Source organism: Phyllostomus discolor, chromosome 4 (genome assembly GCF_004126475.2).
Source record: "Phyllostomus discolor isolate MPI-MPIP mPhyDis1 chromosome 4, mPhyDis1.pri.v3, whole genome shotgun sequence".
In the NCBI taxonomy this organism is placed as follows: domain Eukaryota; kingdom Metazoa; phylum Chordata; class Mammalia; order Chiroptera; family Phyllostomidae; genus Phyllostomus; species Phyllostomus discolor.
This window is the reverse complement of record NC_040906.2, coordinates 135,216,846-135,242,667: the sequence shown is the minus strand read 5'-3', so window position 1 is coordinate 135,242,667 and position 25,822 is coordinate 135,216,846. Positions and strand designations below refer to the sequence as shown.

Sequence of the window (25,822 nt, the reverse complement as noted above, 5' to 3'; positions counted from 1 at the left end):
AAAGAAAAATACCACATGACCTTACTTATATATGGAATCTAATGGACACAATAAAGTAACAAACAAAATAGTAACAAAAGCTTAGATACATTAAACATACTGGCAGCTGCAAGGAAGGAGATGAGAATGGGGGAACATGATGAAAGATGGTGAAGGGATTAACCAAAGGACATTTATGTCCAACCCATGGACATAGATAACAATATGGAAACTAGCTTGGATAGGGGAGAGGGTAGGGCTGAGAGAAGGTGAAGAAAGGGAGAAAAAGTGGGAACTGTAACAGCATAAATAGTAAAAAAAAAATACATGTTTGTACATGGAAGTGGAGTGGTCTAATTTGAATTTTAGCTCCATTACTTGGACTACAAGGTAGAGAGTGGATTTAAGGATATTGGCAGCGGTAGTATAGTGAAGATGATTATTAGTGCCCAATAGAAGCCGGAAGCTGAATTTGAGAAATATGTGAGGGTACTGCTGGCACAAGTAGATGATTAATTAGATATACTACATGAGAGAGAAGGAGAAGTAACTGGGTTAGAGACTATGGAGAATACATTCAATTTATACAGAATATAGTGGAGTGTAGGGCAGCGTCATGAATGGTGAATTTAGTGATAAGCAAAAAATTGGACACAAAGAAATCTAAAGTTCAGAACAGAAGTATAGAATCAGATGTACATGTGGTGGTCATTGTTACCATCACCATAATCACAGCTACAATTTAAGGAGCACTTACCAAGTGCTTCATATGTACTAGCTCATGTAACCTTGACAACAACACTGTAAGGAAGATACTAAGGAGAAGCTAAGGTCCAGAGAGGCTGAGTAACATGCTCAAGATCATACAACTAGTAAGCATGAGGTAGATGTAGGATGCTTAGGTCTGTTTGGCCTAGAGTGCCTGCTCTTAACCATCACCACCTGAGAGATAGTCAATACATGTCTCTAGGCAAGCATGAAAATCACTTAATTCTAAGAGGAGAGGCAGGCTGTGTTATTGGGTTTCATGAGACATAGTATGGAGAGCTGAAAACACACACTTAATATTCTTTCTCAGAACTTCAACACATATGCATTCAGAGGCCAGGGATGTAAGTAATGTGTGAAAAATCTGGGTCTCTAGCAAAAGAAAGTGATAGGAAAAATAGGTGAATTACAGAGTGTTTCACCCAATTCAAGGTATTTAAATTCAAGATTTTATTTTAAAAAACCACACTTCAGACAACACAAAAACATTTTTCCATTACAATGACCGCAGCCAGCCTTCTAGTTTGGCCCATCATTACTAATTATCTCTACACAAACTAAATAACACAAAACATAGCACTTTAGAAAGGGTAAATGAGTACAAGATTAAGTAAGAAAACTGTAGAGTATGTGACTTTGAAAAAGTGCTCCAACAGAGAATTTATTTTTTCCAATACTGAAAAATATATCCCATTACATAATCCAATACATACACAAAGGACCATGAGATAAATTCCTCCTAAATAGTGCTAAGAAAATATTTACCTATCCAAAACAATGGGGAAATCTTCCCTCGATCTGTCAATGAGGACTTTGCTAGGTCTCTTGGCACTAAAGTTAGTGTCTATCTTTTCATCTCATATTTGAACATTATTTTTCAAAATGTTTAACATTTTTAGGCTGTTTGAATGTATTTTATAATACTTGGATATTTTCATTATGATACTATATATGTGCTAGTTAGTTTAACCTTTAATTCTAGCTGTCCAGGAATGTACAGAACAGGATGGTCAGTGGGCATTATATTTGAAAGAGCCATACTCCACTGGTGGCAACTGCAAGTCTTTTTGATCTAGGTAAATGTATTAACAATCAACACTGTACTCAGCAACAAAATGTGAAAGGTGATGAACTAGTGCCTGGCTATATTAATGGGCTCCCTTTGGTAAAAATAAAGGCATTGAAGCAATGTAAATTAATATAGTTAAACACTTCTTAGTCCTGAATGAACTGTGTTAAGATTCCATTGAGACCTAGATCCTGTACTTCTCAGAGATGGGCCCACAGCTTTGTTGGACTAGGAGGATCAGGACTGACCAGTGATGATGAAGGGCACAGAATTCTGCCTCTAGAGTACTGCTATGTCCACCTCAAGTGAATGTTGCATATAAGTGGTCAAAGTACCTAAGATAAGAAAGATCTAAGATTTCATTATGTTTATAGAACAAGTTTGCTCCTGATTTGCTACTAAGTATTTATCCACTAAACATCTGACTGTGGGATACAATCTCTACTTAACTTGCTTTCATTATAACCTGGTAGTGACTGTCTACTGTTTCTGAACAAAAGTTGTTGGGTGGCCACTGTTATCTAACACCCCAAAGCCAACAACAGCAGCAGCAGCAGCAACAACAATAAAACCCAAGAGTGTCATCAAATTTGGCTTCTATAAGTTAAAAAGAATGCTATGAAATGTTTAATATAATAAATCATCTCAAAACATTTTAGCAGAAGCAAGCATATATTTTTGTGATTAAGAAAACTATTCTCTGAATATATCTGTTTCCAAAATAATCTTTGCTTTCTGTAAAACGTACTATGAGGCTCAGTGAAAAATATTCATGCCTTACTTCCAGCCAAGATGGAGGTGTAGATAGACACATTGTTCCTCCTCACACAACCAAAAGAAGGACAACAATTTAAAAACAAAAACAACCAGAACTGACAGAAAATCTAACTGTATGGAAGTCTGACAACTAAGGAGTTAAAGAAGACACATTCATCCAGACCAGTAGGAAGGACGGAGTCAGGCGGCTGGGTGGAGAGGACTCGCAGCAAGGCAGTGGCTGGTGGACCCAGGGAGGCGGCGGACTATGGAGGGGCACAGTGTGCAAGGTGGCTGGCAGACTGGGCAGTCCCACATTCAAACACAGATAAACCAGGTGAAACTGGGGAGAGGGACAGACTGCTCAACTCAGGGTCCCACCTTGGGGAAATAAAGCCTCAAACCACTTATTGAAAACACCTGTGGGGGTTGAGGTGCTGGGAGAAACTCCCAGCCTCACAGGAGAGTTCATTGGAGAGACCCACATGGTCCTACAATGTACATAAGCCCATCCACCCAGGAATCAGCACCAGAAGGGCCCAATTTGCTTGTGGGGAGCTGGGGAGTGATTGAAACCCAGCAGAGACCAGAGAAAGTGCCATTGTTCCCTCTCAGACCCCTCCCCCACATACAGTGTCACAACCCAGCAACCGGGTTGCTCCGCCCTTGGTGAATTCCTAAGGCTCCACCCCTCACTATGTAACAGGCATGTCAAGACCAAAAAAAATGGCCCAAATGAAAGAACAGACCAAAGCTCCAGAAAAAAATACAATTAAGCAATGAAGAGGTAGCTAACCTATCAGATGCACAGTTTGAAACACTAGTAACCAGGATGTTCACAGAATTGGCTGAATTTGGTTGCAAATTAGATGAAAAAATGAAGGCTATGATAAATGAAATAAAGAAAAATGTACAGGGAACCAATAGTGATGGGAAGGAAACTGGGATGCAAATCAACAGTGCGGACCAGAAGGAAGAAAGAAACATCCAATCAGTAAAGAATGAAGAAACAAGAATTCAAAAAAAGTGAGGAGAGGCTTAGGAACCTCCAGGACACACTTAAACATTTCAACATCTGAATTATAGGGGTACCAGAAGAAGAGGAAGAGTGACAAGTGGAAAAGTTACTTGAACAAATAAAGGAGAACTTCCCCAATCTGACAAAGGAAAGAGACTCTCAGGTAGTCCAGGAAGCTCAGAGAGTCCCAAAGAAGTTGGACTCAAGGAGGAACACACCAAGGCACATCATAATTATATTATCCAAGATTAAAATTAAGGAGAGAATCCTAGAATCAGCAAGAGAAAAGGAGGCAGTTACCTACAAAGCAGTTCCCATCAGACTGTCAACTGATTTCTCAGAAGAGACCTTACAGGCAAAAAGGGGCTGGAAAGAAGTATTCCAAGTCATGAAAAGAAAGGACCTACATTCAACATTGCTCTATCCAGCAAAGCTTTCATTTAGAATGGAAGGGCAGACAAAGTGCTTCTCAGATAAGATCAAGTTAAAGGAGTTCATCATTACCAAGCCCTTATTATAGGAAATGTTAAATGGACTTATTTAAGAAAAAGAAGATAAAAAACATATACAGCAATGACAGCAAAAAAAAAAAAAAAACCCCTAGTAAAATGACATCAAATTCACAATTAGTAACAACCACACCTAAAACAAAAGCAAAAACAAACTAAGCAAACAACTAGAACAGGAACAGAACCACAGAAGTGGAGATCACATGGAGGGTTATCAACAAGGGAGGGAGAGAGAGGGGCAAAAGGTAGAGAGAATAAGTAGCATAGATGGTAGGTAGAAAATAGACAGGGGGAGGGTAAGAATGGTATGGGAAATGTAGAAGCCAAAGAACTTATATGTATGACACATGGACATGAACTAAAGGAGGGGAATGTGAGTGGGAGGGGGTGTGCAGGGTGGAGGGGAGTGAAGAGGGGAAATGGGACAACTGTAATAGTATAATCAATAAAATATATTTTAAAAAAGACTAAAAAATGTTGTACCTTAAGGTATAATGGAAACTTCAAAAATAAACAATATTTGAGTGGTACATGAATATCATGGTCAAAATTATAAATGCATAAAGATCAAAGGACAATGATATTTTATGAGAAAGCTTAAAATATAATGAAGTGAGTTATAATTAAGTTTTTCACTGCATATTAAATATATGCAACTGCATTTCATTCTTTACTATGCTGCCAACAATTGAATCTATAGCTTTTGAATACATCATATTTTAAACAATGGATTATTTCAGCTTCTATCTCAACTCAGAAGAATGCAGAAATACTCTGTAGTGAGATAATCAGGTCAATTATATTTCAACAAGCAATTCAGAGAAAGATCCCAGTATGACACTTCAAAACTATTCTGGACATCAGTATCAAATGCCAGTTTTCACACAAACTAGCCATGACAACTCCCAGAGGCTGCACCAAATAACGTGTTCATCAAAGCTCTCTCAGTTGTTTCTATTTTTCCAAGTGGGGAATACTAAAGCATCAATCAAAACTTACTAGGAAAGTCAAATATAGGAATCTGATCAATTACAAACTGCCCACAGCAGCAACAGGGTCCTATATAAACCTAGATAAAATACTGTAGCCACCAATCAATAGTTTACATTTTAAAAACACTTTCCTGCAGTTTATCCAGAGAAATGCGGATGACACATTTTGAAATTTTCCTCTTCTATTTTTTTGCTGAGAAATAATCATTAATCCCAGATACAGGAAAGCAGGTATAGCTTTTCACACACTACTATTTCACACATATTTAAAATGTAACAGGGTCAACTTAATTCCATCCAGCACGTATTTCATAGTAAACTATATGATCATTCCCTTTGGAAACTTGATTTTTTTTTAGAATACTAAGAACAAAACCCCAGTGTTTTACACCTTTCCCTCCTAATCACTCTATAGTGAATTGTCTGAGGCTTGCAAGATCATCTATGTAGAGCCTGTAAAGCAACATTAACATAGCATAAGAGAAAACCAATAATTTCTTATTTTGTTCATCCCACTACTACCTACCACCCACTCCTTCCCACAAGCATCAGTAACTGCGTCAGCAGAAATTAGTGTAGTCTATCTGGAACAGAACCACTATGATCCCCAAACCAGGTGGAATCTATTATACAATCGATTGCCTGGGGAGAACCCAAACACCATCAAAATTTTTGTTTTTAACTAAGCCCTTATCAACCATTCTTTATACTCAGAAATGAAAAATAAAACTATATTTGTCTTATCCTGCCTTTTATGTTCCTAATATTTGCAGAATTTTCGTATAAAACAGAGGCACTGGAAACCTGGGAAAGCCAAAACTGGCAAGAAGAATGTAATTTCTTGAGATTATTTAGTTTCAGAATATTAGTAGCATTTAGACCTACACAATATGATATTCACTGAGCAAATGACATGGACCTAGCCTCAACTGAGATGTATTGTAAGTATAATTTACATCCAGATTCTTAAGACTTAATAAAACTATTTATAAAATATTGTATTAACATTTAAACATAGTAATTATGTGTTAAAGGGTCATCTTTTGGATATATTAAGTTAAATAAAACATACAGTCAGTCTTCATTTATCATCAATTGGTCCTACCACTGAGTAAAACAACATATAAGGAAACCAATTTTACCACAGGATAATTGATATAAATGAGTTAAATTTCTATAGCAGGGATGTCAAACTCATTTTCACCAGGGGCCACATCAGCCTCGCAGTTGCCTTTTAAGGGCCAAAATAATTTTAGGACTGTATAAATATAACTACTCCTTAACTGTTAAGGAGTTGAAATTACATTCAACCCTTTGAAGGGAACTGCGAGGCTGATGTGGCCCCTGGTGAAAATGAGTTTGACACCCCGGTCCTATAGCATCTCATCAATGTTAATACAGTAATGACATCAAGCAGACCAACATTACTTCAGGACCTGCTGTATTATTAAAATTAACTTCACTGTTTTTATTTTGTTAATGTGGCTACTAAGATATTATGATTATATATGTGGCTTGCATTTGTGGCTTATATTCTATTTCCATTGAACAAAGATTCAGACCATAAACACTGTAATATGTAGCAAACCTTGTGAAAAACTCTATTTTACCACTTGTTTCAGAACTTCTAAAAACTTTGCCATAGAGCATGAAACAGTTTTAAAAGCATATTTCCTACTGAAGATCATATTGTAATGAGGGGCATAACTTGAGAGTGGATAGTAAACAATTATAAGGAGAGGAGACTTTGGTGGAGAAAACTTTAACTATACATGTGCTACAAGTATCTACTATAACATAGAAACCTAATGGAAAGCACATTTTTTTGACAGCTTATGAAGGAAAAGTTCAATTATTGGCTTTACTATTTGAAAATAAATTTTTTTGAGAAAAACACAGGCCCGAGTTGATCGACATGTTATTAAAGCAGTGTTTACCAGAATTCCTTTGAGGTAGGGATAAGTTAATTTAAGACTGCTATAATGGGATTCTTGGAATGAATTTCAGAGTAGTTTATAAAGAGAGCTGACAGTCACTTCTGGAACAAACACAGTCATTCAACTCAAGTCAATCCTTATAAACAGGACCTATACTTTCAGATTCTGCTAAAAGTGACTATGCATTTCAAGAATTGCAATGCTAATTAAGTATCAAAATAAGTTAAGTAAAACTTTATGAAAGGCAAAAACCTAAAGTTGCTTTCACCTGATACTGTCTTTGTTATTGCCTATAGACAATTTTTAGGTAGATTTTCCAGATCTATATTATACTTGTAAATAATTTAGAGTTGACTTTAGGAATCAGTATGTGAATAAACTAGACCGAAACACAGGCAACCCTATTATGATTAGGGTAATGAATCAAAATTTGTGCTTTTGATGTTCTAAGGCTTTGAACTACTAGAGATTTCATATAATGTTTAACAAACACATATTTTACTACTTTAAACAGCTTCTCAGTCCCCAAGAAATTAAGCTGAGGGAATGTATATCTGGTCTAGAATAGGCAATACCTTTATTCAGAAATAAGATAATTAAAAAAAATTATCAGATGGTTTTTATCTATAATAAATGTTTAGATAATCAATAACCAACTTTCTTTCAAACCAGAAACACACATAGAGAATCAGAATGACTACCAGTCATACCTTATTATGAGTCTGAGTCTGTCCAACCAGTATGAGGATGTTGGATGAGATGATAGACAGGCAGAAGTTAATTAGAATTATGGACCTCTCAGAGCGTATGTACCTGGCCAGAGAGAAAGAGAGTACCCAACTTTAAAATTCAACAGAAAGATAAAGAATCCTATATCATGCAAATTGGTGGAATTCATCCAGAAAAATAAACACTAAAATACAGATTTTATAAGGGAAAAAAAGATTTAAAAAGTTTTTTTTAATAAAGGTTATTCTTTGAGACCCAACTTTATACTGGCATGGCTTGATCTAGGGTCCTTTAAAACTATTTTTTTAAGATATCAGTGTGAATATGACTTTTCTGATAGGGTATAAGTTACACAACTGTTATCAGCATTTTTTTTTACTGGAAATATAAAATTTCTTGCAAGTATATTAATTAGCATAGTTACCTTTATGTATATATGTATATAATTTGTTAAGTATTACCATATAAATCAACCAATAGAAACTCTAAGGACCAAACAGAAAGGGAGATTCTAAAGTCTCCCTTGTTTACTGGAATATCCATTACTCTTATGAAACTGTGAACACTTCATCCACCATTTCATCCCCTCAAGTATTTTTATGTAGTCAGGCTGCTACTCCTTATATTTTATTTTTCCTAAGTAACTTGTTCCAAACATAGAGAAAAAACCCAGAAGTTTAATCTCTAAAAACTAATCAAATCTAGAAATAATAACTCATCATTAGGCTTGAAAATTACATGGCATCTGCCATATTTTACCCTTATGAAGAAGTGCCGTAGACAGTCTGTTATATAATTTGTAAGTGCATCAAGATTGTAAGCCATGGAGAAAACTGCTTAGAATCAAATGTTCTACCAGCTGTTTACCCTGAATGGGTAACAGCTATTTTGCTTTACTGTACCCAGTAGTAAATCGCTCAGTGACAGTAACAAAAAGACACACTTGTACTTGCTATGTGTTTGAAACTGTTCAGTTTGTATTAGAACATGAAATCACTTTTTACAGCAGGTGTGGGCTTTCCTTTGCAGTGTTCCATGGGAGTGCCAGAGATATGGAGGCACTCTTTAGAAGATTAAATCTCTCTCTCTGTCTCTGAGGAATATTTAGACAGAAGCCTCACATTCCATCACACAATTCAGAAGAGAAATAAAAAATTTTTCAGGAATAATAAAATAAAAAATTGTACTTAAAAGTTTTCCTCTTTTCGCAAAACAAGCCCAAATAGGGTTAACCTAGGTTGCTTTTGTAATTGCCTCAAGAGTTGCTTAACCTTGTCCCTACCATTATCAGTATCTAAAAATATAATAAGCCACATACTGGGATACTGAAAACATCATCAGTTTTGAGGTTTTGTTTTTTTTTTTTTTTTTTGTGGCAGATGTAACATAAAAGTTTAAGGGCTAAGGGCTGTACAAAATTGACCCTTTATATGATGTTAATGGCTTCCATGACAGAAGAAGCACAGAGATGACATTATTAAAAGGGTTTCAGTGATATCATTTGCCCTGAAAATAGGAAAATCAAGGTAATAAAAGACTGAGACTGACACACTGAAGTGTCTTTAGATGTTTCCATTTTCAGTAATACTGAGTCACATTATTGCCTTAAAAATAGTGGTAAAATGTCTCAACTTTCAACACTTTTTAATATACATGTTTGATTATTTTAAACAACATTTGTGAATGCATCATTTCAATACATGGGTTGAAAGGACATGTTCAGTTGCTCTTTGATGTAAGAACTCTACAGAACATATTTATATATGGAAAGACCGTAGCTTAGTGTATTAACTATTTTATGGACATTTCTAATGAACTACATGGGAAACCAACACATTTCAAAGTACTATATATATATAGTAATTATATATATATGTAATTCTGATGTCCACACATTTTACACATCCTTACAAAATAAAAAATTAAACTTTTTAATTAGAAAAAAAAGAAACAGGATCCTAATATGAGTATTACCATATAATGTTACAATGCAAATTTAGTGTTTATAAAGTGCACTGAATTTGTTATGCTACAAGATTCACATAATCATTTCCGAGTCTTAAAACTTCTATCAAACTATTCACATTAGTTCAGTTCTTCTAATTGTGGACAATGAGTTGATGGTCACTAAATGCTAGGAATGCAAATTTATGTTGTTTCTAGGCCCTTTCTTCCATACTTCTTAGTTTCATGTCATTTTGATAGATCCTTTCAGATGTCTTTGGTGATTCTTAGGTAACTATTGGAATAGGTGATTTTCCTGGATTTTCTGAACTAAAGAAAACTTTGTTATGAACTAATCAATCCTGTACTTCTTTGACAAATTTTATGTATCATTTGTATCAGCAGTGTTTGTGCTAGTTTCAGCTATATGTGTCGAGGGTGAAGAGAAGGTGGAATTGGTGCCTGAACTCTAAGTGCTAAGAAGTAGAAACTTAATTCTAAATACTTCAGTGAGTAAAAATTATGATACTATTGTAATTACCTAGTATCCTGACTCTTAAACACTGCCTGATTTATCTTGAAGTGCCATTTAGACAACTGTGGGGGAGAAGAAGTTGTCTTCTCAGCCTTTGTCTAACTTCCTCTTTTATTAGCAGAACAATGCCTACCTGACTGAGCCCTGAACCCTGGATTCTGTTGTGTACAATGGCATACCTAGACCAAGTATCTCCTTCATTTAATGGGATTGGCAATATCTTACCAGAGTGTCACTGTTTTACTACCAGATAACTCCTTTGCAGGAAGACAGAACCTCTATTATATGTATCTGTGCCAGTGGACCAAGAATATGTCCATATTTTTTTGTACAAATAATGAAAATTTTAATATCTTTGACAATTTAATATCCTGAACAATTAATTTTTGTCCACAAAAAAGTAAAACACATAATGGAGAACAATGATTTTTTTTTTAGAAAATGTTAAATAGCACTGGCTGGTGTGGCTCAGTGTATTGAGTGCCAGCCGGTGAACCAAGGGGTCGCTGGATCAATTCCCAGTCAGGACACATGCCTGGGTTGCAGGCCAGGTTCCCAGCAGGGGGTGCTCAAGAGGCAACCACCCATTTATGTTTTTCTTTCTCCCTCCCTTTCCCTCTCTCTAAAAATAAATAAATAAAACTAAAAAAATGATGTTTAATAAAATGACCTTTCCTTATTAAATTATAATTACTTTTTCAATTAAATTTTATTTTAGCTTAAGTAAAAGGTAAGTGAAACCCTAGACTGGCTACTTTTGCAATTTTAATATTGTAATTTTTCAGGAAATAATAAAGAATTATCTATTTATTAATATAGTAACTGTTTTTAGAACATTTTAAAATAATCAAAATGGGTATAAAAATGCTTAACATTTAAAAATCCATTAGATGTTTGAAAATTTGGTTATGTACTAGTTATGTACTAGTTTATTATATGAGTGGACATAACAAACTTCACAGATCTGATTTTAATAGAAAAAAAATTCTTTAAGAAGTACTAAATTTTCATATCAAGCAGATGCAATTTTAAATAATGTACACATTTTTTAAATCACTTGACCTTGTTTATGTATTTTTCTGACTTCCTTTAATCAGTTTGTGAAAATCTGACTTATTAAAAAAAATTCAACCAAAGGCTTTTTCAGAGCATTGAGGTATTATGTTAGTGCATTGATATTATAGATTTTACCTATTGTCTGGGACACACTGAAAGCATGCATTTAACACTTAAGAACTTGGGGACCATATTTCTATAACAGAAAAATTAATTTGGCTATATCACTTAAACTCTCAAGCTTAACAGCAATTTGGGTAAATATTATAGAAATCACACATAGACTTTACTAGGGGAGTAAGAATACCATGCTTGGGGGTTAGGCAACTTGTTGAGAACTACCATCATTTGAATTGGGAAGAAAAGTATGTGTGTGTTTTGTTTATGCTCTCATCTTAGGTAAATACAAACAAAAAAAACTGGATAAGCATTTATTATTATTATTGGGCCCATTTATTATAGCTTAATGACAGCAATTTCAACTCTGTACTAAAAATACTTTTCCAGTGAATTAAGAAAAGGAAACATAATAATAGTTATCATATTTCCTAATTTAACTCTAAAACCAGAGCATTGCATTTTAAACGTATGAAGTGATTACGTACCTCCATAATGCTGCATAGACAACTGCTAGGGTGATCAAGGCCAAACAAGAAAGGCCACTGCCTACTATTAGGGTAACTGAAGGTGTACCAGAGGACTCCATGATCTGCAAGTTAAACAACAAAAAAAGAATTTTCAAATAAATTAAAATAAGTTCTAAACTCAGCAAAACTATCCTAACACTCAAAAATAGCCAAGATAGTTGTTATAGTTACCAGATAATTACCCAGTGATCACTCTGTTCACATTTTCTCAATCTCTAAAATGACTATTTCTAGCTCCGCCCCCCCCAACTGCAAAGTAATAAAGGCCTTAGAGTTTAAAATGTTTGATAATGACTTATTATCCACTTTTGGCTTTCTGAAGTAAAAAAAAAAATCTAAACTACACATGGTTAACATTCCCATGTTAAATTTTTCCAGCTAAAATTTGAATCATCATTCACTCTTCTTCAACTAACTACAGTTCAGTTGTTTCACAATATGTTTTTTGGTACAAATTAATTTGATCCTCCCATTTACAACTCATTATGGGACCAGAATCTGGCACTCAAATATTGAAAAATTTTCAAACTTTCTGACTTTTGACAACTTCATTCTAAGTCCAGTATTCTCTCACTTAATTTCACTTGCTTGGTCTCTAAGGATACAGAAGAAAATACAATTTAAATGCAAGATCTTAGAATGTATTCAGCGATTTTTTTCTATGAACAAAATATGTAGAGATAATTTTCACAATGTCAGTATCAGTCCTTAAATACATGACCTTGAAAAATAAGCCTTATATCCCTTAAAATATATATCAAGATTATAAGTAGTCACTATATGAGAGATTTCTTCCACAGACACTAGCATGATACTAACTAATGAAATCTGTTGTTTTTCATATTTTTAATATTGGAAGTTTGAAGAAATGCACTTTAAGATCAAAGTGTTCCAAACCTTAGACATGCACATTAAATTATATTAAGTTTTTTTTTTTTTTGGTTATTGAAATAAGTAAGAAGAGTGATACATATTTAGGTCAAATTTAAACAGAATGTCACAGAAATCTTAATAATGAGTTTTCAGTATTTCAGCTTTTGAAATAATTTTCAAAATACATTTGATGAGGATATTATTTTTCTTTTAGACAGTTTATACAACTGCCTATTTCAGAAACTTGTTTTGTAAACCTATATACTTTTAAGGAATGATTTTACAGTTTTTGACAGCCCATGCTTTCAGGAAAACTTCATTTGATTATTTAAAAATAAATATCCAAGGACACCCCCAGAAAACCTGTACTGAAAATATTCAATGCAGATATGCAATGTGTTTGGCTGTAGTGTCTGGGGTCTTCATTCTACTATCAACAATATCCTCGAAAATTCCCCAGAACAGCTTTCCAGTTCTAAAATAAAGGTTAAGTTGGCAATTATTTTTATTTGAAAGTTTGCAACATATTAGCAATATGATTGAAGTACATCCTCAAAAGTATACTGCAGAAATTTCAAGTTAGAAGATAAAAAATTGAGTAGAATTTAGTTATAGCACACAAACTACAATTCATTCCACCAAGCTACTGTAGCTAAGGAGGAGAACCCAATTTTGCCACCCTGCAACATTTTCCATTTCCCCATTAAAATGCAGTTCCCTGGAGAAACACTTGCCACAATGTCCCTGCCTTTGCATTAAAGCCGTGTTTTCCCTTTGTTACTTACTATTTCTCTAGGTTGCTGAGCCAAAATGGCGAAGGTAGAGAGACGATCACATAAGCATTTCGTATGGGATGCATCGGTAAGCACAGTTTTACATCCCTGGGTGGACCACGTTCCCAAAGACTCGTTCCTGCAAAGGTGGGGTGGGGGGGAGATTGGGATAAATACGCCTGACGACCAAATCCGTAAAGAAGAAAATGCAGTTTAATTAAGAGAACTGTCTACTGTAATTCTCGTACAGGAAAAAAAAATCTACTTGTTGTTGAACAGGACGTAATTTAGATGCATCTCCAGTAATGCAAGGCGAGAGTGTTTGGAAAAAGCAAGCAGGCGGCGGTGCGGCGTGCGTGCAGAGAGCTGTCCAGCGCCGGGGGTGCTGAAACCGGGACTAGCTCTGTCCAGCCCTCTGCGAGGAACGGCAGCGGCGGCAGCGGCAGCAGCACGAGGAGCCGCCAGAGCATTGGCAGCCGCTTCCTATGCTCATCGGATCATTTCAAACACTCAGAGTGTAAAGAGGCTTTTTACTCTGATTCCCGTCCCGTATTTTTGGATCATGAATGCTTGCTTTTGAAACGCGGATTTCTCTGAAAATCCTGCCTAAAAAGGTTACATAGGTTGAGTTGGGTGATAGGATCTTCTTCGCTGCTGGTTAGGGATTTTTCCTTCCTTTAGAATTAGCTGCTGTGAAAAATTCACCCTGGAAACGGGAAACAGCAGCAGCGGCATCAGCTGGTTCCAATTCTCATTGCCTATGCCTGGTATCCAGGGGCGGGGTGGTTTTCAGACATAAGCTTTACACTCTACACTCTTCTCAGCCCAAAGTGCCTCTGAAACCTTTGACATTTCTTCCCCTGTCCCACCTCTTTGCCCTGGAGAGTAAAGCATTAAGCTAACTCCAAATCAGCTGGAACATTTAGAGGAATAAATGCCCCCCCTTCCACCCCTAAGTCCAGTAGGAAGGTGGAAAGAGGGCCTGTTTCAATTTTCCCTTTGGTGTAGCCATTCAAAATTCTAAAGCATATGGTTTGTTTCCCTCCCCAGCAGAACAATAAAAATGGTATCAACCTATGCCTCCTTGGTAGGGAGGAAGGGTGGGGGAGAACTCATCCACCCAAGCTAAACTACTCTACAGGAAGAGGCAGAAAAAAAGTTATCAGTGTAACCAATCAACTTTATTACCATTACACGTGCTATATATTTGTCTGACTGCATCAAATGTCACCTCCCCTCCCCCAGGCATGGAAACTTTCCAAGTAGCAAACCTATATATGTGTGCATTTAAATTTCAAATCAAGTTACTATCTGTGTTAAAACTACTCTAAAACTCAGAGAGGATAACACATGGCTTAATGTTAATTTTGATATGATACTTTTGATTTCACCTACTTCATCTCTGAATGCCTAAAGCTATTGGGTTAAATACACACACAGTCAATGAAAGAGGCTTCTCTGTGACAGTGGGACTTCCAAGTTGAGCTACAGAACATAACTCACATAATTTCTTTTTGGTATCTAGAAGCAATGTCTTTTTAATATTCATGATTTAAGGTATTAATATTCATGGCTCCAAATACTCTTTACAACCTCTTTTAAGATGAAATACACTGTATTTGGGCAGAGTTACATAACAATTATACTTGAGTTTACCCAAATACTTCTAAGTATCAGCCAATCCAATTTTTGGTAAGTCTCTTTTCTTTCTCATGATGTCATGCAACTATGCCAACTTTTTAAAAAAAAATCAGTTAGACCTTCACAAATGCAACAGTATTTAATTCCAATTCTACCTAAATATACAACTTCAATTTATTTCATTAGCTGTCTCTTATCTTCTTGTAACAAACACTTAAGGTCAAATGAAAAACATTTATCTTAACTAATTAGAATTTAAAGAAAAAAGATTCATTTAAGAGAAACTGACATATTTTAAAATATAATCATCTACATTATTAATCCTGGATGACAGCTTTACTGTAATGCAGTATATATGCTTTCAGGATGGAGTCCAGTACTTATACTTTCACATTATGTGGTTATGCCCAACAAAGCAATTTGAAGTCTTAAGAAGGAAAAAAAATTCACTGTAAATAAGACCTCTATTAATACAAAGTTATAAATTTATATCCAGGTAATGAAACTTTGTTTACTCAAGAAAATGTTAGCATTCCTAAACTTTGTCTGTCAGATATAAAGTCTATGTTCAATGTATTCCTAGACTCTTAAGATCATGTAAACTTTTTATGCCATCTTTTAAAAAGTAGGTCAATTTAGTTTACTTTGTACAATTATTGATTTGCTGACCGGGACCAGCCCCAGGCAAAGTTGGGAAGTGATGCTGGTCTCCATGCTTTAATCTTTCACTCCCTGCAGCATGAAATGCATCTAATGCCCCATACCCTTTTCATGTATACCTTCTTGAGGCTACATGACTTCTGTCCTTACCTTTCTTTGGAATTATTAGCCCTATGTTGACTTTATCTGAATACACTAATAAATAAATATATCAAGCTGTGCTCAGTCATTCATGTGCTTATACCAAGAAATAAAGCACAAAGGAATGCATCAGATAAATGCATCTGATAAGAGAACACCAGAATTGGAGACGAAGAGGAAAAAAGATCTTAAATGGTGAGGGGTAACAACTAATTTCTACTGAACTCCCAAGAGTTGAGTAAAAAGAAGTGTGATGTCATTCTGATGCTAAATTTAATATTGTTTCATAAAACCTCTTGATATCTTAAAACCATATAAAACTCTTATAAAGCAGTTTTTAAGTCACTAGCATGCATGTCACTATTATTGTCAAACCTATAGCACATGTCACCTGCATTTTCAAATATTTCATAGTTTATTCCTACTACATAAATTTTTTTCAAAGCATGGTACATGTGTTTGATTGATTTCAGGAGACCTTGTAAAGCAAACTGATATGTTGTAAAGGTAATGTGAAGCAAAACAGCTTCCCTAGTCTGCACACCACAAGTGTGGACTAGTCCCACAGTTGGGTTATTCTTCCATGTCTCAGTTTTGCATACTGTGATTAATGGTGAATCTGTAAATTATTCTTAGCTATTGAGTTTAGGTTGTTATCAATAGGGCAAAAATACAATAAAATATGTATGAATATTAAAGATAAAAATAACAGACTGGCAATGTCAAACAGACACAGAATAATGATACAGACATAAAAATTACATTGAAAATCACATGAGGTATTTCTTTTTCATAGTGTCTTTTTTGGACATTAAATTTTTTTTCAAATAGTTTTCAAAAATAACTAGGCCTGAGGAAATTTCATACAACCAGCACATTCTGTGTTGGTTACACCTACATTCACCCATGTTAGCTGTCATCTTACCTCTTCTCCTTCTGCCTATTATTAGACTGGCTAAAAGAAGAAAAGAGTCTGCCTGTCCCAAGGATTCAAAAGTACATACCCACAAGCACAGAATCATATAAAAATATAAAACAAAAATCCATTATTTCTCAACTTAATATTTGAGTCCATTCCCCAATTTCCTAAGAATCTACACAGTTTCTTTATGGACCTGAATACATTGTTTTGTTCTTGATTTTATGGGAACTTTAAATAATACAGCATGTTGCTATATTCTCCAGTATTTAAGCTTAAAGAAAAAATTATCTGTTAACCCCAATGAAAAGTTGTTTAGTGCCCTGGCTGGTGTAGTTCATTGAATTTAGTGCCAGCCTGTGAACCAAGGGGTCGCTGGTTTGACCCCTGGTAAGGGCATGTGCCTGGGTTGTGGGCCAGGTCCCTGGTGGAGGTGGAGCATGAGAGGCAACCACGCATTGATGTTTCTCTCCCTCTCTTTCTCCCTCTCTTCCCCTCTCTAAAAATAAATAAATAAAATCTTTAAAAAAGAAAAGTTGTTTAGTAAATAACAGAGCAAAACCTTATTCTGACACATTTCAAGTGTTTTAAAAAAATCAAACTTATCTTTTGAAATACCAGTACCAGATATTCCATTCAAACAAGTCTTTTATAAAACTGTCTATTCTGCTTCATAATAAATCAATGTGTAAAGTATTTATAATGAATAAGTTATACACTTTAGGAGGTTTATGATCTCTTAGGATATTAATGATCCATTTATTCAAAATCAAAATAGCTACAATAGCAATTTAAGAAATGTTACACACAATTTCTTAGTACACTATCCTTACAGTGTGTGCATACTGAAAGTAATTATTTCCCAATCATAGCAGTGTTAATTAGGTAAACCAATGCTATTTCTAATGCACATACATGGCTCTGGCTTCAAATTATTCTCAAACTATAGAACCCTTTGGAGTTTAGATATTATCAATTTTGAGTAGAAACAGTCTTTGAGGGCAATTTCAAATACTAAAAGGACACTGCAAATACTGCAAACACTTCTATCTAGCAACTGCTACTATGTGAAAGCACAGTGAATTATAAAATTAGAAAGTTTTGCTAGAATTGACCTTAGTGATCATCTAGCCCATTGGTTTTCAACACTTGCTGTACATAAAAGTTACCTGGAGACCTTTAAAAATTAAACTCTGGGTGGGGGCTGGGCAGTATTACTTTTCTAATGCTCCCCAGATGATTCTAGTGTGCAGCCAGGGTTGAGAACCACTGATCTATCCTAACCACTTAGTTTTATAGATGAGGAAGGTGAAGTGCCATAAATTTGGAAAACTTGATTTAAGTCACAGAGTGAAAGGCAAAGCTGGGCTTCTTGTTTCCAAATTGGAGATTTTTTTAAGGCTAAATTTTAACCTGTTTAAAAACAGATTGCAATGAATATGTCCTATGAAGTTATAAGAAGATCTGATCTGAATGTCATGCCTATTTACACTGAAAAAGTTGTGGCACTAGAGTCATAGTTTTAACAAAGTTTGACAACTATAGATAAAGTTAGCTAAAGAGATAGCCAGACTCCAGGTTTATATTCTATTTTTTAAAGTGATAAATCTCACAATATTAAAAAAAACATTGATTTTTATACCAACTTTTCATGACATAAAGTATCTTCCACCTCTTAGTGAGATAATTTACTGCTGGAGGTGATACAAAGGCTTAAATTTCAAATTATGAAAACAAGAAAACAGGTAAAATTTAAAGTTCTTTTTTTCTGCTAAAATTTATATCCTCTATATTTTGATTCAATGGATGATTGTGATTCAGTTATTTTTATACCAATTATCATAATGTCTATTTAGTATTGTATACTAGTTTATACATGTATATATACATACAGTTATATATACAGAGGTGGTAAAAAGTAGGTTTACAATTGTTTGTATAAAAAATACAAGTTAATAAATAAATAATAATGTAAGAATAAACTGTTTTGTATACTCACAACTGTAAAGCTACTTTTGCCAACTCCTGTGTATACTATAAAACAGTGACACCAACATAAAGCATATAAACTTCATGGATGAAATTTAGAAACAAGTCCTTTGCCACCATCAGGAAGAACTTTCATGTCCCACTATGCTGAGCCTGGAACTAAGTGTGGCCCCTTCATACTATAATACCAGATTGCTAATTTGTTACTTAGAAATGAAATAGATTCAGGAATACTCTACACCTAGATCTTCCCCAAACTTCTATGTGCCTAAAACTCATTCAACACTAAAATATTAGTCAGTAAGTTCACCTCATTTTCTTCATTTTTACAAAGTTCACACTCTCTAAGCTGCACTAGAATATTAGTGCTTTTGAGAACAGTATCTATCCTGTTTGACTTTGAATCTCTGACATACTGCTTTTCACTAAGTAGGAATTTAATAATAAGTGCTTGTTCCATTAATTTAATAATTATTTACATTTCAAGGGATACTTTTAATACTACTGGATCCAGATTGTCTCAGCCCTATTTCATTTTCTATCCTTGAGCATTTAACAGAAATACCACCTGAAGAATATCAGTAGATCTTAACAGACTCATCTACTTGTTTTGATCTTCAAAAACCATTGGATAATGAACTCCAAAAAGACTCAGCATCCAGAAACTAGGCCTGAGTTTTCACTAACCAGTCAGTAATTATTTAGTGAGTGCTTTTTAAATGCCAATGTAGAAGACATACATGAAAATAAAATTAACATAGTTTCTTTCTTAGAGAAGATTCTGGTTGAGAAAACTTCATGTGATCCAAAAATATTTTCTAACTTATTAGCTCTAAAAATTATTCTAAAAATTGCTATTAGTTCTACCCTCTTTAAAAAATACTTTATTTATTTATTGTTGGAGAGAAGGGAAAGGAGGGAGAGAGGGAGAGAAACATCAATGTGTGGTTGCCTCTTGCACACCCCCTACTGAGGACCTGGCTCACAACCCAGGTATGTGCCCTGACTGGGAATTGAACCGGTGACCCTTTGGTTCACAGGCCAGCACTCAATCCACTGAGCCACATCAGCCAGGGCAGTTCTACCTTTATATTCCAAGCCACCATCATCTCTCATTTGGATAAATCCCATCACTGGGTTCCTTGTTTCCATTCTTGCCACCTTACCCTAAAGTTCCGTTTTAACACAGCAGCCAGAGAGATCCTGTGACACATATGCCAAACCATGTCACTCTGATCAAAACTCTACCAATGGTTCTTCCAACCTTAGAGTAAAAGTCCTTATAGCAGCAAATAAGGACCTATGTAACTTGGCCTGTCATTGCCTCTCTACCTTTATCTCTTAATACACTTTGTCTACCATTTTCAACCATACTGAGCTTCTTGTTTTCTCATCTTGGCATTTTGTGCTGGAAATTCCCTTGGCCCAGAATGCACTGCTCCAAGCTATTAACATGGAGTACACCCTCACATCATGTTCAGTCTCTACCTTTATGTAATCCTACCAGAGATGTCACTGACTATCTGATACACTACAGTAACTCCCCATCTGCAGTAGGTCACAGAAGGGCACAAATTCCCTATAACTCTTTTCATCAGGAGGTGGAGTTTGTTCCATCTTCTTTCGAATTTTGGTAAGCCTTGTGATTTGATTTGGTCAGCAGAATGCAGTGGAAGTTATGTGTGACTTCTGAGACTAAGCCTCAAGGGTTACAGTTTCCACTCTCATCATCTTGAAATTCTGCTCTCTTGAGAGGTAGCCTAGACTAGCCTCACTGAAGATAAGAGACTGGCACTAGCTACCAGCCAGGTGAGTGAGGCCAAATTAGATCACCCAGTCTCAGGGTGAACCGTCAGATGACAACAGCCTCATAAATGCCACCAGGTGAGACCAACAGAAGAACCAACTAGTAGAACTTAACCAAATAGCTGACTGTGGAATTGTGAGCAAATAAAATGGTTGCTGTTTTAAGCCACTAAGCTTTGAGGTCATTTGTTATATAATAATTGAAACACTTTCCAAGAATTTCCCACATGCCCTTTGCCTTTACCCTGATCTGTTGTGGTCCATAGCATTTTCTACATCTGATATATTATATATGTATTTAAAATGCATTTTTGCTTATTTTTGATTACTACAATGTTAGCTCCATGAGGACAGGGATGTTTTTTATGTTTAGTTCAGGATTTCCAGATCCTAAGGCAGTGCTTGATGCATAGTAAGTACTTAATAAATTTCTTGAATGAGTGCCTGATACAGATTTTGGCCTTTTACAGTTAGACTTCCCCACATCATAACTCATTTATTTATTTAACAAATATTTATTTAGCATCTGACGTGACACAGGTGCTGTGTTAGGTTGTTTTGTGGACATGTTAAGTTAGCACTTTGCCTTTTGGAGCTTTAGAGCCTGAATGGAAATTATGTTGCAGGTGTGGTGTCACTGCCTCTTTGTTATAAAAAACACAATAAAACCAAGAACATATCACTCTTGAGGGTCATTAAACATCATTTGCAAGAAAGGTAGCACCTGTTTTATTGCCAATAACATGTTTTGAATTTATTTACTTCTTAAATTGTGGTAAGAACACTTAAGATCTATCCTCTTTACCATTTCTTAAAGATTACTTATTTTAGAGAGAGGGGAAAGGAGGGGGGAAGTGAGGGAGAGAAACATTGATGAGAGAGAGACATTGATCAGCAACTGAGGACCTGACCAGCAACCCAGGCATGCGCACTGACAGGGAATAGAGCTGGTGACATTTTGGTTCGTGGGACGATGTCCAATCCACTGAGCCACACTAATTAGGGTGGCTAACCATTTTTTTAGGTGTAGTGTGTAGACTATAACCACAATGTTGTACAGTAGATCTCTAGAACTTCATTCATCTTGCACAACTGAAATTTAGTACCTGTTGAACAGAAACTCCCCATTTTTCCCTTGTCTTAGCTCCCGACAACAACATTCCAAAAGTACAAGCAGCAAGAGCAAACAAAAGATAAGTGGACTATCTTTAAAAAGTATATCTTCTGTACAGCAAATGAAATAATTACCAGAGTGAATAGGTGGCTTATAAAAAGGAAGAACATACTTGCAAACTGTCTATCTGATAAAGGGCTAATATAAATATATAGAAAACTCCTATAACTCAGTAGCAAAAACCAAACCAAAACATTTAAAAATGAATTAGAAACTGAACAAAGTATGTTTTTTGTTGTTGTTTTTAAATTGGAAGTAGAGCAGAAAGGAGTATGAGAAAGAATAACATTAAGGAAGCCAATTTACTGGGTTATAAGTATGTATAAATATCTTCACCATGATTTATTAATAATTAAAGGTTAAAATATGCTAGCTGCCATCATTAATTAGTTAATAGACAAATAATAATAATTACACTAATGAAAATAATAGCTAATGTTTACTGAGTATCTACTCAATGTTAGATGCTGTGGTAGATAATTTATATATAGTTTTTTAAAAATTTAAAACAAAATATCAAGGTAGATAGTATTGTCATTTTCCCAGATAGAAAAATTGAGATAAATAAAGGTAATGCCTGCCTCCGTGCAGAATTATGAGAAGCCTAGAGATAAAAGAGCCGAGAAGGGGTTGGAAGTTGCCTGGATATTTCAATCTGTGTAACATCCATGCAAGCCCTCGGCTTCCTACCTTTGGCTTTATTATTACATACTTAAAAGAAATAAATGCAACTGAGAGACTATGATTTTCTTAAGGCCATTTAGCTGATAGAGGGCTGTGCCAGGAATTGAGCCCAGGTCTGCATGACTTCAAAGCAGATTCCCCTCCCTGTTTTCTCAATGAGGGGTAGATACAATGAGAGAGCACAGCCAGAATGAAGAACATGCAGGGAGAGGGCTCAGAGGGGGTAACGGTATTTGGGGAATTGAAATCTCACAGAAAATAAGTGGGAAGGATCTCATGAAACAGTGATTAGTCAAATAAAAGTAGTAAGAATAAGAAGGAAAAGTTGTAGCTTGAGAAAGATTATTGTGGGTGGGGAGAGGACACTGAGAACCCTTGAGAGAACAGTTATAGAAAAGGGGTCAGATGGAAACTAGATTTCTAGAAGTTAAAAAAAGGACCCATGTAATATCAAAAGATTTGGCAATGAAAGGAAAAATATTGCATGTAAGTCAGGTAGCAGAGAAAAATAAAATTTTGTCAGTTATGTTACTACTTTGAGATGGGAATGAATCTCCTAATACCTTCCATTGCAAACCTAAAAAATCCACAAAGAGAGAGATTATACAGGATGTGACACTGAAGTTCCACAATTTGATTCAGAGTATTCATGAGGGTGTGGATCTTAGAAAATGAAGAGACAAAAAAAAATCTTGTATTGAAACTCCAAGGGGAAATGCATTATTCCTTTCAATTTTTAGAAAATCCTAAAGTTCCATTTATATTATGTTAGGCCTCTTTTTCCTCACAAATTTCCCCAAAGTTTTATGGTATCTCTAAAAAGTAAAAAATACATTTTAGTTCTGTATATAACCAGACTGAGAAAGATTTTCAAAGTCAGTTTTGAGTGTAGGTAAAGGCAATCTTAATTTTTCTCTCTCATTCTTTTAAAAATACTTTTAAATGCTGTGAAAACTGAGTGTTAATATAAAAAACACAAAGTAATTCATTGTATTTGGATAATTTCTCTCTTAAAAAAGCTGTTTGTCTGGGCTTGTAACCAACCTTCAGTTTGATATAACATGCAACAACTGAGATGCACAACCTGAAAAAAGGGATTACCAAAATAAAATGGAGCAAATCTGGACATACAGGGTGGGACAAAAGTAGGTTCACAGTTTGTTATGGAAAAATAATACAATACTTAATAAATAATAATACCAGAATAAACTATGTTTTGCATACTCACAACTATAAACCTACCTTTGTATGTTACCTTCCATATTAATTCTCAGATAGTATGAACTCAAAGCCTGTCCTGGGATATGGCTAGACCACTATAAAATTTATATAACAACACAACATGCATTCAATATTTCACCAACTTAAAATTAACTGACTGATTTCCTGACTCTAATGCTTTGTTTCATATTCCTTTTTTATAGGATGACTCCAAAATGTGTAAAATACACATAGAAAAAAGATTGGAGAAATAATTAACAGTACTTGTTTTAGGGTATTGAATGATGGGTGAGTTTTTTTCAGCTTTATATTTTTTGTACTTTTGTGCCTTTTCTCATGTTACTACATTACCTCTATAATCAGAAATATTTTGAAATTCAGAAAGAACATGATATGAAATAATATCAAGCTATCATATGATTATCAGAAAATTAACTCTTTTATAGTCTTTATTTGTTGGAAATGGGAATTTCTCCATTAAGTGCTTTTATAACTTAAACCAAAATATTCCCCTTACCAGAAAACTAAAGAAGATAATGCCCAGGGAAATTTATGTGCAGCTTTGAAAAAATATATGTATTTATATGTGACTTAGGAATGAATATAAGAGAGTTCTTACTTCAAATGGAGCCCCCAATTATTTTATTCTTGGACATCAAAAGTCACTTTGTGGCATATTAATATTTTCTCTTACAGCAATATGGTGCAGGAATTGAATTAATAACCACTGGATTCATAGACTAACATTCATTTTCATTACTTTGCATTATTTAGCAAGCAAGTAATCTTATGCATTCTTTTGCTAAAGCTACACAAATAATTGTTAGGAACTGCCCTGCTTGGTTTCAGAAGCTGTAATCCCCCATGGCTAAGGCTGGGTAAAGGACCTTGGGACTATAAACCACTTAGGAGACCAAGCTTATCTTCCTTGTAGGGGCACCACCTCTGCCCCCTTTCTCTTCATCCTGCTTGGCCATGGGCAGATGACTGGTTAGTCAATGATGGGTAGGATTCCTCAAAAGAGGGATGATTTAAGACAGGCATAGTCATGAAGGGGTCCTCAGGGAAGGACTTGAGGGGCTATAGAAAAAAGGGGTGATGGACTCTTGCCCCTCAGCTTTGACATAGCCTGAATCCTCATTCTGTCTTCAAGAAGTCTCCTAATCTTTTCGCTGCCTTGCTTCCCCTGCCTGACTTAAGCCTGAAACAATGCCAGAGGTGGGTGCAGCCCTGTGCTAGAAAGGGTGAGTTCCCTAGGGTGTTCAGGTCTAAGAAACAATGCATCAAATTCTATGAAACCTACTTTGCTAATACTCTCAATTTAAATAAGGGTCCAAGCAGGAAGTGAGTTTGTTCCTGAAACTTTTATGGCTCTTTAACTATTTGACCCTGACTCAGAATAAGCCCTCAGAGTTCTTTGAATGTTATCTATTGTTTAATCATTTCTGCCTGACAATAATTAATGAGCCTTATGTATACACACTATATTCCTGTGCAAATTGAACCCAATAACAGCTTGTCAAGGCCAGGGTTGAGGTGCTCTCCTCTTGAGAGGGTGGCTGAGGAGCTTCGAGGCTTTCTCTCCTCTTAAGAGAGAATCTTTGCCATCCCTTTTTCTCCACAGGACTCAGTAGTCTGTGGGAATTTGTCTCATTTCATCCATAATGCCACGGACCCCATGAGCCAGGATTTGTGTCAAATAATCAACCCAGATTTGCAGTGATAAGGCAGACTTTGCAAATTGATATGTAACCACTGACTTATAATGTTCATCTTTAAGCTTTAACCATTGTTCTGCAGAAGACCCAGTAAAAAGACAACTTATTAGAAAGCATATAGTCATAGGCCTGCAAGTTGAAGGTCTACTGTTTCCCTGAAAAATTTAAACTTCCTATCTTGGGAAAGAGATTATGACAATTGTGATTTCTTCCATTGTTCCCAACACCTGTAAGTCAAATCACTGCTGTGTTATATATTCTCTACCAAAAATATTTTGTAAAAA

General features: G+C 35.3%; 1 protein-coding gene and 1 long non-coding RNA gene across 3 annotated transcripts in view; one reads left to right on the top strand and one right to left on the bottom strand.

Moving 5' to 3' along the window:
• Positions 1-25,822, bottom strand: part of ADGRB3 (adhesion G protein-coupled receptor B3) — a 721,652-nt gene that overhangs the window by 143,868 nt on the left and 551,962 nt on the right. For both annotated transcript variants that reach the window (XM_028509706.2, XM_028509707.2), the window contains exons 17-19: positions 13,598-13,724; positions 11,898-12,001; positions 7,739-7,841 (exon numbers count right to left, since the gene is read on the bottom strand). In XM_028509706.2, coding sequence (XP_028365507.1) covers positions 7,739-7,841; positions 11,898-12,001; positions 13,598-13,724 — 334 coding nt within the window. The remainder of the gene's footprint in view (positions 1-7,738; positions 7,842-11,897; positions 12,002-13,597; positions 13,725-25,822) is intronic.
• Positions 47-25,237, top strand: LOC118500236. The gene is made up of 3 exons (XR_004902788.1): positions 47-525; positions 13,399-13,410; positions 25,225-25,237. It is a non-coding gene; the product is annotated as an uncharacterized LOC118500236 (long non-coding RNA).